The sequence below is a fragment of the Hoplias malabaricus genome, chromosome 1 (assembly GCF_029633855.1).
Source record: "Hoplias malabaricus isolate fHopMal1 chromosome 1, fHopMal1.hap1, whole genome shotgun sequence".
Lineage (NCBI taxonomy): Eukaryota > Metazoa > Chordata > Actinopteri > Characiformes > Erythrinidae > Hoplias > Hoplias malabaricus.
In genome coordinates this window covers 58,164,948-58,178,699 of record NC_089800.1, presented here as the reverse complement: position 1 = coordinate 58,178,699, position 13,752 = coordinate 58,164,948, and the positions used below count along the sequence as shown (strand labels likewise).

Below are 13,752 nucleotides of genomic sequence, written 5' to 3'. Positions count from 1 at the left end.
TGTTTTTTTTTTTTATTTTCTTTTTTTTTTAAATAGCAATGCACATTTGCTGAGACCATGAGGATTTGGGAACTTTAAGGGATTTGTGGATTTTAGGAACTTTGAAGGACTTGTGGCTTTTGAGACTTTGAAGAACACTAGGGTGTCTTTGTGATACGAGTTTGCTACCAACATTGTTAATGTTTTCAGACAATATAACCAGAAAAAAAGGTTTCATTTTTTCTGCCTTGAATGTTTGCCCTAATCCTCCTCAAATTCTTATACCTGAACAGTGAAATTAGTGGGAACAAATTTCAGTAAATAATCTCTTAAATGAGATTATCAACGGAGATTGTTACTTAGTAGGAAAGATTTGACTGTCTAAGTGATCAATTAACTATCCAGTGGGGGTTATTTCAGTATGCACACTATCATGTTTCCAGCACCTTTCTATGCGTTGACTCACTAAATGATTATAGTTAAAAAAAAAAAAAAAAAGGACACCTCACCTTACTGACAAACCTGCTTTATTTGGTCATGGGATAGCATAGGACATTTAGACTGGCTAGGTGAACAACTGCCTTGTCAGCTGAGGTGTGCCTGGCTTAGGCTATAAACTTGGGATAGTGTAGGGTAGGTGAAGGTGAACAGCTTATGTGGTGTTATGGTCCAGCTGGATAGCTAAGTGTAGCAGCTAGCTACAAGAGGGACCAGCTAGCTGCTGTGAAGCACTGAATGTCAAATATCACATACTCTCCAAGACACTCCTAGCCACTGCATGTTTTTGAACTGCTGCTAAGTCAGCAACAATGGAGGATTCAGTAATCTTTTAGGAGAACACAAATTATATGGTGCTGTTGTTTTAGGTAATAGAAGTTAAAACCCAGGTCAGCTAGTACTGCACAGAGTGATGTGGAGAACCTGTTATGGTTGAAGTGTTAACAGAAAGCTTTCATGATCTTCCTATGAAATGGCCAATATTTGGACAGTTCTTACATCGAAGAGCCCAGCCTCTGATTCTTAGTATACTTTATTGTCTTTAATTTATCTTTGGGCAAAACAAACAACAACAACAAAAAAAAAAAAACTCCATTAGTCTCAAATGAGAAAAGATTCTTGGCACCAGATTTAGCTAACTATCTCATTTCCTTCTGCTGTCCCTGGAGTCTCTTCTTCAGTACTTACCTTGCATTTTAATAGTCCCCCAACTGCAAAATCCTTAGGCAGACCACTCCAAAAAACAACAGGAAAGGGGCGGCTTGCAGCAGGGCAGCTTTGACTGAATGGCTGCTAGAAAGTGGGCTCTCTGGCGAACAGCGGTACACTCAAGATAATAGTTGGTCAATCTGTCGCACTTGGACATTGGATGACACCTTCTGCAGGATCATTTGTAGTGTCCATTTTTCTTTCCACGGGTCTCTCGAAATGTAACCCTATCTGTACATCAGGCTTATCAGGAGCTTTGTGATATAATAGCTTGCAAATAATTTACAGTATTTACAATACAGTATTTCTCAGCCAACATAGCAATGTCAATATATTTGCAACCTTTGGGGGGAAAAATAAGCATATCATTTAGCATTTTAAGTGAAAGTTATATAAAGCAATTTGGAAGTAACGGTACTTCTTGCTGTTAAATATGCCAGCAGGAAAATTATTAGTAATTGCAATCTGGATTCTATTCTTCATATCTCATTTGTCATCAACAAAACACAGATAATTATTTCCCCATCCTGCTGGCACATTTGTGTTGCATTCAATAATCCTAGCTTTCCTCCTGACCTCATTGAACTGATTGTTACTGACAAAATTCCAACATTACAAGTGAATTACAAATATGTAAAATTAGATGCACCTGTTAAGCAGTGCCTAGGGTTAAGTGTGCTCATCATAATGCACTTACAGACTGCTGAGAATATTTCATATGCCAGTAATATAATCACGGTGAATAATAAAATAGATGGGGAGAAGGAGCTCTGTGTGAACTATCAGAGAGACTGTGTGTGTTAAGGAGGAAGAGACAGCCTGAGGTCTGAGCCATTCACTTACTGCTGTATGAACTGAGATTATGTAGTCACTCAACAGCGTGAATGGTGAATGATGTTACTCTCTCCTGCTGTACCCTTCACTTGCTTGCTCTCTCTCTCTCTCTTCCCCTCCCTTGCTCTCTCTCTCTCTTCCCCTCTCTCGCTCTCTCTCTCTGGCCAGTCCCCTTAGGGATGATACTCATGACTGTGTCTGGTGAAAGAAAGTGAACACCACTCATTTGTCAGAGAGCAGTGTGGTAGAGCAGACGGAGCTGAAGCGGAGTTCTAAAATTACAGCATGAATGCCACTCACAGGCAGAAATTTCAATTAGGTCACAAGCACTTCATCATTATTCCCCCTGCCAGATGATTATGGTTTGACATTTTAACACATGCAAACACAGAGATATATTCTGTCCCTTTCTTTAAGGGGTGGGGTGTGTGGAGCTGGAAGGCAAGTGTGCAATTTTCATTTCTTCTGTGGCACATTTAATCATTTAAACTTTTCTCTTTCTCATACTGACAAGATTTTGACTCTGGAATAAACCAAAATTAAAAAAAAATAATAATGAATTATGTGCTCCAACTAAAACAGGAACAGTTTGTAAGAATGTAATGAAAGGGATGAGACTAAGAACAGGATGATGGTGAAATGCATATGCTGTGATAAAGTGCTTTTATGAGCACTCAGGAGATTTGGAAAGGATGAAGGAGTGCTCGTTTAATCCCTATTTCAAGGGTAATTTCCATCTGAGCACCTGAAGCAGACAGTCTTCTCCAGCCTGACTATAAGATGATATTGAACTATTATGTTGAATGACCTGTGAGGGGGGTATATCAATCATCCAGCCATCCACAGTTAAATTATATATATATTCTTAGTTATACACCAGTGAACCAAAACATTAAGACCACTCACAGATGATAAGAGTAATGTTCATTATCTTGTTATATCGGCAGTTGTCAAGGTCAGCGATATATAAGGCAGTAAGTTGGTTCTCATAGTCAAACGTATTGGATGCAGAAAATATGGATAGGCCTGAAGTCCTGGGAATTCTTAATCACCTAGGATCAGGTTATGCTTTGCTCATCTCACACATCAATAAATCTTGGGCACCCATGACCCTGCTGCTGGTTCACTGGTTGTCCATCATTGGGTAGGTACTAAGCACTACATACTGGGAACACTGCATCCCAGGACTTCTACTGGATGTCCAAACAGTTCAGACTGAAGACTTGTCTCTTGTGCACTATTTAAATGACCACGCTATTATTAAAACAAAAATGGGATTTTCTTGATATCAAATTGTGTTTCTCTTTCCCGGGTATCCTGGAACTCCTGCATCTGGGGTCAATTCAATTGTATTTGGACTAATAATCCTATTTGTACGGCTGAGGATATATTCTCTGAACAAGATGACAAAGTACTTTGGTAAGTCGGTCCGGATGAGTGTCTGCTAAATGTTGTGAATATAAAAATGTAAATGAACACCCCACAAGACCTATAGTTTTGCTTTGACCAAAATATTATGACCATCACAATTTAGCCCTTGTCTGTGTCACTCAGATCCTTATACTTCTGCTTCTATCACATCAAGAATTGACTGTTCACTTGCGTGGACAAGTGTCTGTTAGTCGGTTTTTAATTTTGTGGCTGGTCGGTATTCTTTATATATGTATACTAATACACACACACCCACACACACACTCACTCTTCATGTTGTAGAGTATTAGCTTTTGCACAGATAAACAGATCTTCACAGGTTAAATACATTTGGATTAAATCATTCAGTCAGACGAGGTGAGAACTACAGAACTGAAGCTAACTGCAGATATTCAGCGCTCTTTATGTGCTAATAGATTGGGATAATTTGTGGCTCTCTGCATTGTATTATACACAATCATACCTTCTAGTTTAGAAACTCCCACAAGTGCTTGTAATTCAGTTACACATTTTGTCTGTTGTTATAATGTGCTTCAAAAGTAACACAGTAGGCAACTGTCACACAAATCCCCCTTTTTTTTTAAAATCACACAGCAGATGGCAGAATACATCTTACATGAGGAATACACAAGTACTGATAGGAAAATGTGCATTTTGGCATTATCCTGGAAGAGTGAACATAAGAAGCTAGAGTGGATGTGACATGAATGTAGCCTTTGCTGCGTAGCACTCACTGTGGGTATCTGTTCCACCTGGGCAGAATGTTAATGCTTGCTTTGGATGATCAAATACATGTTACGTGACATCTTTCCCTCTCATTGACCTGATTGCTTTTGATGTTCCATATCAAACACATGACATTCAGCAGCTGCTCCCACATGTGCCATTTGAACATTTTCCCAACATATTGCCATTTTAGTTAAATATTTATTATCATGCAAATTCCCTCACCACCTACTCGCTCAAAACCTGCCGTGACACTGAGCAACAGGGCCAACGTGTGTTTTTAACCTTTGATTTTAACGGAATAATTTGTATAATAAATTTAATTAGTGTTAGGTTTTGATTTTAACAAATAGGGATGTGCAAAATCAGAGACCACTTTTTATTCATTTTATTTCCTGTGAATGAAAAGTCAGGAACAAATGAAACACAGAACATTAAAAAGGATCAGATTTCAGATTCTTAAGTATTATCAGAAAGTTTAATTACATTTTTAGTGTCGGCTTTTCTCACCGATTAAAATTTCTGTGCCCTTTTTTCAGGAGACTTTCTGTCTTACGAAGATATCTGCATGGATCCCACCCCCCTGCCCCAAAACGCATCCAAAGTCCAGTCTTAGAAGTTGAGTTCATCCTAGGAACCCCAAACACATTCAATAATGTAGAGATCTTTGCTCTAGGGCGGTCAGTCTGTTGTTCTGAGAACACCAGCAACTTGGAAACTGGTTTGTTTTTCATGCCTATTTTCTTTTCTCAGTACCAACATTGGGTGGCTACATGTCCTTTCAAACCCGTAGCATTCATTTAAGTTATTCTTACAGTGGAATGATGTAAAACATCTGTGAAATGCCTTCAGATCTGTAGCAAGATTTTACCTTGATTGTTCAAAATGAAATTGTTAATTATTATTTATCTGTTGGTGATAATGGAAATACCACCTGAAAAAACAAATAGCTTGTACATAATATCTGCTGTGAATGTACATCAAATAAACAGAAATCTAGGAAATTTGCACAGCACTCTTAGTCAGATGATGAATCTGAAATGAATGAAAGCTGTTACAAAGGATGTGCTTGTGGAGTCTTTTCCAGAGCAGTGCTTTGGTTGGTTAGTCATTGGTTTTGTGGACATACTCCGCAATCTCTGTGTGGAGAAATCTTAGTCATTTCCTTTAATTTATGCTTGTTTTTGTACTGCCTGGTTTTTGGAGTATTCCTTGACTCTAATTAAGGTGTGAAGGCACAGCGGATGCTCTCATTCCAGACTGGGTGCATTTGAAATTTTGCCCTGATTTACCATTCAATTGATAAAAAAGCTTAATTGGACAACGTATGAGACACTGTACTAGTCTTATATTTTAGGTTACAATAATTCAAAGGAACTGAGGATCTGAAGAGAGGCTGTCTCCTTTTCTTCAGCTGATTGCTATTGCTTTATAATCTCTGAAACAAAAGCAGGGCAGATATATCATTTTATGTAAATGTTGTGCCTATTTGTCAAACCTGAGCCTTTGCATTTTAAAGAGTTTCATCGTGTGTTTAAGATGTAAATGTAGCCCACATATCCGTGACTGTATATGAGCTCATTTGTATCCAGAGAGTCAAAAAAGTCTTTAGATCATGCTGTCCTCCACATGGGCCAACTGCAACCTTTGGGTATAAAACAAGTGAAAGCATCTGCTGCAGATGTGTGCATACAGGCATAGCCAGTTATTGAAAACCACACATCAGGTAGAGTCTTGTTAGTTTGCAGAGGAACAAAACATAGTCATTTATAAAGACTGCTCATCCACTGCTAATGGCAGCTTGTGTTGGGAAGAGAGCTGCCAAATTCTATAGCTGTGCCTATTGTGCAGAAACGGCCCAGTCGTCCATGAATGTGTCATAATTGTAGATATTCTCTGAATACACTCACAGACAATAGGATTTGTTTTTCTTTTACTTTGCTTTTGTTCTAGTCATTATATGTCCATTCCCTTGCTGCAGCAGTGAGTTAGCGCTCCTCCAGCTGGCCATGATGTGGACACCTCTGGACACTCAGATGAACTCTGTCATATTTACAGTTCTGCACTGTCCAAATCGCTTGAGTCTTAAGAGAGAAGAAATTAATTAAACAGCAATGAAAGCAGCAACAACAGCAGCAGCAACTGCACAAACAACAAGAACCAATTACAGCAAGCAATTCAAAGCCACTCTAAACAACAATTAGTTTAGACAGTCTTGCATCACTTAAGGCATCTGGGTAATTTTTTGATCAAAACCATGTTTTTCATTATTTATGTTTTGTTTGCTAGTGAGCGAAACAGAGATTAATCAGATGTCCTCATCTGCCAGCTCCAGAGAAGTGCTCACTGTTGACACGCATCCGGCGTTTTCCATTAAAGAAGGAAAAAAAAAAGAGGATGCTGCCATACATTGAATAGTTTGGCACTCTGCTCAGATGGAGGGAGCACTGATGTGTGATTCTTTTTGAGGTGCATCTGAAGCACTGCTTTGCAGACATTTAAGTTCACTTCAGAGAGCAATGAGCAATTAAAGCTAGGCATGGCTCTGTAAACGCGTCATTTTGAAGCGGCGTCTTTTGGCATATCTGAGATGTTCCACTCTGGGATCGGTGCTGTAACTTCGTGCACTGGCTTTCATCCGTGATTCCGGCAGATACGGATGTATATCCTCTTCAGATTTGCCTCCTAGCAGACGAAGTGAACAACACAGAAGCCCACCCAGACTGTGGTGGACGAGGGCCCTCGAGTGTTATTCACAGTGCTCTCTGCTTTATTTGTTTGGTGCTTTATTAAAAGAACCCATTCGCTGTGTACCTCTCGAGAATGTCAAGGCAATCACACAGGAGAAAAGAGCCATTTTTGTCAGCTGGGAGGTCCTCACCACAAATATATATATATATATATATATATATATATATATATATATATATATATATATATATATATATATATATATATATATATATATATATATATACCCTCGGTGGCCTGAGGTCCAGGCATTACTGTGACATCCATTTCCTCCCTCTATCTTCTCCCAAGGACATTATCTCAGCCCATGGTCGTCCAGCAGCAGCCTATTACATAGCCAGGTTGAGGAGGTAGATTGAATAAACACTAGAGATAGGTCTGGAGTGTGGCAGGACCTCAGGGGTCACAGCACCAGGCTAAAGTAAATCTGCCTCTGCTATATGTGGAGCTATGGAGAATGACAAATGCCTCCACTTTTACAAACAGAATACAGAGCAGGGCCAAATTCCAACCCGCTTTTCACACGTGTTTCATAAACTAATCACCACACTGTGGAGCAGGCCTTAAATACTCATTCAATAATGAATATGTATCACCTCATCATAAGGAGAAATGCCTCTGTTTAACAGGTGTGAGCACACTCATTGTTTTGGCTCCGCTTCAGTTTCCTAATGGATCAATATTTGCCACTGGGCAGAATTCCAAAGATGAAGAGACTGTGAGCCTATGAAAGATTCCTGGCTCTAAACACTGTTTAAAGAGGATATTCATGAACTGTCTCCAATCAAGAAGCTCAGTAACATTCCAGGAGGTGAATTGCTGCAAATTCCACAGGTTGTGCCTAACAACATTCAACATTCCATAACGTTTCTCACCTCAAGAGGTGCTGGATACATTCCCATTACTGTTTCAGCTATAAATGTCCATTTGGGAATATTAAAGAACCCAAAACCTGGAAATGCAAAATTTCCTTGTTTTTCACCATATACAATAGTTTGATGTAGTTTATAAACATAGTTAAAGTATATTTTATTCATGCCAGCCTGTTTTTATGATGTCACAAACATCAACACATTAACACAGCGGCGTCTTTCTCCTCACAGTTAAGTTATAAGAAGCTTTTCAGCTTAGACTGCTTTTTGAATGAGTTCCAACAATATACAGAACAGAAGTCATTTATGTATCTCATAGAATATTTGGAAAATGTTTTGTAAATATGAATCATGACCGGTTTTAACACAAAACCACACAAGCTTCATAAGTGGATTTTAGGGGGGAATATGATCCAAAAAACACTTAAGATGTGGGCCCAGAATTAGCTGAAGCCAAACATTGATTTCACTCCAGGTAAACTGTATTTAAGAAGAGATTCTTTTAAGTATATCTTCAAATATTTTTCAGTAGTGGTTCAAAGATAGCTGTTAACTTTAATTGGCTTCAGTCTTTAAATATAGCCACTTCCTAAAAGATAACCAAAGTACCAAATCCCACACAATGAATTTGTCAGCTTTGGAAGAAAGTAGGCATTCTCTTCTGGGAGCCTGCAGGGTTCTCAACTCTGCAAATTGAACAGGCGTGATTTTAGCCATTCACTTTGAGAATAAATTGGTGTTTTTTTTCTCTCTCACTCTCGCTCTCTCTCTCCTGTTGACTTATCTGTGTAATTTCATCATCTGTAAATTACTTCCTCTCTTTAGTATTCATGGTTTTAAACACAACTTTGATTTTCATGCTGTGGGAGCATACACCCACCTAGGGAATGTGTACTACCTTTTTCAGGATCCTCCTTCCATGGGTCCAGGTCTACGGATGGTATGCTTCTGCACAAAAGAAAGTCCTTAGGGTACGTTCCCACAGTGAATGCATCAAGGGGGACCTCCGTCACTTCGCTGTTGTCGCAGAAGACTCGAGACAGAGAGTGTCTCTGGAGCTCCACTCTTTGCTGAGGAGAGAACACACCAGGTCTTTCCCACCAGAATCTGAACCAAGAAACAAAAACAGAGATAAAGAGGTTTTGGAATATGATCAGGACAGTCCTGGTGGAATAAATGTTTAGTTGAATTTCTGCAGGACAGACAGTAAGTTAATGCATCCTCTACAAGCAGCAAGCTCCTGCATGGAATGCTCTGACATATTCAGTTTAAAAAATGTCTATTCAAGTCAAGTCCGGTTGTTTTTATTGTCATTTCTCAGTAGAACTAAAAAGTAAAAAAAAAAACAAAAAAAAAACAGAAGAACAGAATGTCTATCTTCAGGCCCTTGGTCCAGCATAGAGCAGCAGTTTATTATACAGAGCACAAATTCAATTCTGCACATCTCAATATAAAGCGTTAATATGTTACTGTGTATTAAAATGCACAGAGATGTGTTCATGAAGTCTGAAGAAGGGTGCCCAAACTTTGATATAAAACTGTATATCTGGGCTTCATCATCATCATCTTCTTTTCCGATTTTGCATTTCAGGGTCACGGTGATATCTGGGCTTATGATTGGCATATCATTTAGGTTACTGAAGAGCTGCATTTTAAAGCTCTCTATTCTGAAATGTAATAATGGTAGACCTCTGTACTTTAGTACATAGGGAAAATTACCTTTTCTCCTTTTTATTGATCTGTAAAATAGAGCCGTTTACCCATAATAGCACTCCAAGACAATTTTTCATTTGACAAGGCCACTGCGTTGAAGACAAAATAAAAGTGACCTCAGCGACGTACCTGTCACCTTCCCTGAGCATCTTCATCTGTTTTGCGATCAGGCATGCGAACAGAGGGCCAGTCCTAGCACCGGGCAGCAGGTCCTCTACCAGGCCGGCCAGCCACACGTCCATATTGCCGGGATGACCGTACAGATCTATTAGTTTTTCAACCAAATTTCTGTCACTTACCACAGCCATCAGATCTGCTTTACTTTCCAGTCTGTCATAGCCACAAAACACCCTCCAGTCATTGTAACCTGAGACACATTTGAATGGGAAAATATTAAAGGCACATAGTGCAGACAGCCTGAAGTATTATTGCTTGAAGCGCCACTGTACCGTCAGTAGTATGTATTATAATGGCAATGGTGTTTGAATCTAATTAACCCTTCCAGAAAGTCCCATACACTGTGCTTCTAGTTTTGAATCACTGGCCAGATTAAGGTTTTGTAAAGATCACTGTTCATTTATTTAATTGCTACTTACATTGAAGTAATAACATGATTTTGAAAGAAGGACCACTCTCAAACTCCGCCTCTCAGCCCTATATATATACCCTGTGAACTCATATCATTTCCGTGTTGGACAAACTTATACCCACCTCCACCCCATCTCCACCCCTTTTTCTTGTATTCATCTATCCACTAGTGGTGGGGGACGTTTAGCTTCATACACATTCTGAAGCCACCCTGCAAACTCCTTGCATGTCTTGTTATGAGTCCTGTTATTTATTATTTTGTTTTTTATTTTTTATTGGACATTTTCACAGTACTGTACATACAAACAATAACTTATACAATTAAACTTACCTAAACCTAATTTTGGGGCGGCACGGTGGCGCAGCAGGTAGTGTCGCAGTCACACAGCTCCAGGGGCCTGGAGGTTGTGGGTTCGATTCCCGCTCCGGGTGACTGTCTGTGAGGAGTTGGTGTGTTCTCCCCGTGTCCGCGTGGGTTTCCTCCGGGTGCTCCGGTTTCCTCCCACACTCCAAAAACACACGTTGCAGGTGGATTGGCGACTCGAAAGTGTCCGTAGGTGTGAGTGAATGTGTGTGTGTCTGTGTTGCCCTGTGAGGGACTGGCATCCCCTCCAGGGTGTATTCCCGCCTTGCGCCCGATGATTCCAGGTAGGCTCTGGACCCCCCGTGACCCTAAATTGGATAAGCGGTTACAGATAATGGATGGATGGATAAACCTAATTTTATCATTCATTCATTGTCTGTAATTTTATTCATTGTCTGTCCAGAGCCGACCCAGAATCACTGGATGCAAGGTGGGAACACACCCTGTAGGGGGCCTAATTTTATGTAAAAAAAGAATTTAGATGATACGTTATTGTTATGTCTTGAGATTTCATTACAGCTTCAGGAATATGCTAGATTCAGAATATTAATTGTATTAATTTTCTGTGCTATAATTTTTTTTTTCCTGTTCATCATTCTGGACACACAAAAATTCATGTACAGTTGTAGTTTCCAATGGAAATGTAGTTTCCAAACCAATGGAACCTGAAATATATACACCTATCTAGATTTTATATATTGAATATATAAATATAAATAAATAATATATACTATAAATAATATAAATATAACAATGTTAAGCCCTGAAATTGTAAATGATCATGGGCTTAATTCATGGAATTTATTTGACTAAACTTTGGGATACAGATGCTTAAACATTGTAGATCTTAAGACCAGCCTATTAGCATTTCAGATTTATTTGATTATTTGAGAAATTCCTTCATTGAATGATACAATTCGCACATGAAAATAAATGAATCCTGATGTGAACAAAAATAGAAATATGTTGTACAGAGATTCCACATGTGGACAAAGCTGTGAAAAATAGCAGGAGAGGAGTCTAAACATGTCGAGAGTGATTTTTTTGACACGGTTATGTGCGCTGCAGTCACCTGGAAGGCCGTGGTCTCGTCCTCTTTGGAGATTTAAAGCTGCCAGATCCAGGGCTTTTGGGATATTGAGCACCACCAGCTTCTCTGTGAGCTCTTCAGTCATCAGGTGCTGCTGGTTCTGTCTGGCAGCAGCTCGGCCCAGGAGACCTCGCAGTATTGGATCTAATCCTCCTACAGTGCAAAAACGCCAACCAAGAATTAGCCCTTGAGACTGGGTTTGAACTTTTACACACATCAACAAACACCATACACTGTAGGGGCAGTGTATTTAGAAACTTCTTCCAAATGTAATGTTAAAGTTGTCTGAGCTATGTTTAAAGATGCAAACAGAATGTTTTCAGAGCTAACTTACGTCTAAGTGGATCAATGTCAACCTGCTCTGTGTAGCAACATCAATAAGGGGAAAAAAAACAAAACAGAGATCAACATCTGGGTCAATAATAACCATCCTGGAATCTGTTCAGTATGAAGAAATTTGAGATGTTGCACACAGAGAGCTTTTAAAAACTTCTATAAATTTAGAGGTAATATTTGTTTAAGGGCAGCATGGTGGTGCAACAGGTAGTGTCGCACAGGAGTCACACAACTCCAGGGGCCTGGAGGTTGTGGGTTCAAGACCCACTCCAGGTGACTGTCTGTGAGGAGTTTGGTGTGTTCTCCCCATGTCTGCATGGGTCTCCTTCATGTGCTCCGGTTTTTTCTCACAGTCCAACATCACACATTGGTAGGCGTACTGGCAACTCAAAAGTGTCCATGGGTGTGAGCGAATGTGTGAGTGTGTGTGTCCCTGTATTGTGCCCAGTGATTCCGGGTGGGCTCCAGACCCACCGCGACCGTGAACTGGAAAAGCGGTTACAGAGAATGAATGAATAATTATGTATTTACATGTTTTATGTGTTTGCTAAACTATCTGTGAAATCCAGTAACATGTACCATCTCTTACTGAATCACTGATTTAAATTAAATTTATGAATCAATTAAATGAATCAACAAAATCTCACACATATTTATCTCCCAAAGTAAGGCTAACATAAAAATGGTAGAAAGCAGACAAATCTTTGAGTGAAATATTTAATGGGAGTGCAATAACTTGGACAACAAAGACTTGTGATTTCTCCTTGCAGTATAAGCTGTGTTGTTTTGCATATATTCCTTTTTGAAGTAACGGTAAAATCTAAAATCACTAATACGTTATTATTAAGTGATGAAAACTGGAATAATATTTTAACATATACCACTTTTTAATAAGTGTAATGGTAGCTTTAAACTAATAATTCTAGCATTAACACAAATGTTAGCAGCTAGAGAATATGTGGTTTTTGGCTTATGCGTTTACACATGATTCTGTGTAACATTTGTGTGTGTTTAGGAGATTGGACTGATAATTTGGACCTAGTCAAGGATGTCAGATTTAGCAAAAATTAAATGGAAATTCAGGTTTTTGATACATTTTGTTTTCCTTTTTCTATTATTATGATTAATGATAAATTATTTTTTTAAAATCCCAACACATAATTCAAAATGAAAATACCCTGTGCTGTTTTCATTTGCAGGACACAAATGCCACACAGACAGTGGTGGTCTGGCAAAACTGGTTTGCCTAATCATATTATATTTGTTGTGAAGACATTGCTGTATTTTTCTAGGTCAATTTAAACCATGTTGTTGTATATTTTACAAATTGACAAGCTTGGATAATGCCTTCTGGACATGTCAGCTGAGAGTATGTGTACTTCTGGTAATTAAATCTGGAGTTACATACCAAAGAGGGGGGAAAAATCACCAAGTGCCTTCTCTAATGAGTCTACCAGGACTTCAGGGAGTCTGAATCAGACAAGCAATCGCAATTTAATATTGATAAATTCAATATTTCTGTTCACTGTCCTGCCATATCCATATAATTCAACCAACTAATGAAGTCAGACAGTCAATCGAGGGTGATGTACCTTCTCTGATGATCCTCCATGGACTGAAAAAGGTCTGATGCAGATTTAAAGAGGGAAACTGTGGATGCTCTTGGAAACTTTGGTTCAGTCTTTTCATCTGTGCTGAGATGGTACTGTGACCAAAGCGGAATGCGGCTGTTGCAAACACATTGGAGACCGAAGGATTAATAAACTCGTCATATCCCTCATAAGGTCCAATAAGTTCATCAAATGCTTGTTTCCCAAGAATTTTAGGAACATAATCTCTCATGGTTATGATCTGCAAAAAAA

General features: G+C 39.1%; 1 protein-coding gene across 1 annotated transcript in view; it reads right to left on the bottom strand.

Moving 5' to 3' along the window:
- Positions 1–6,128: 6,128 nt before the first annotated feature.
- Positions 6,129–13,752, bottom strand: part of tpo (thyroid peroxidase) — a 31,429-nt gene continuing 23,805 nt past the window's right edge. Inside the window, exons 8-12 of the mRNA XM_066685795.1 lie at positions 13,483–13,741; positions 11,537–11,707; positions 9,642–9,879; positions 8,698–8,906; positions 6,129–6,260 (exon numbers count right to left, since the gene is read on the bottom strand). Of these exons, the coding sequence (XP_066541892.1) occupies positions 6,229–6,260; positions 8,698–8,906; positions 9,642–9,879; positions 11,537–11,707; positions 13,483–13,741 (909 nt within the window). The 3' untranslated portion in view covers positions 6,129–6,228. The remainder of the gene's footprint in view (positions 6,261–8,697; positions 8,907–9,641; positions 9,880–11,536; positions 11,708–13,482; positions 13,742–13,752) is intronic.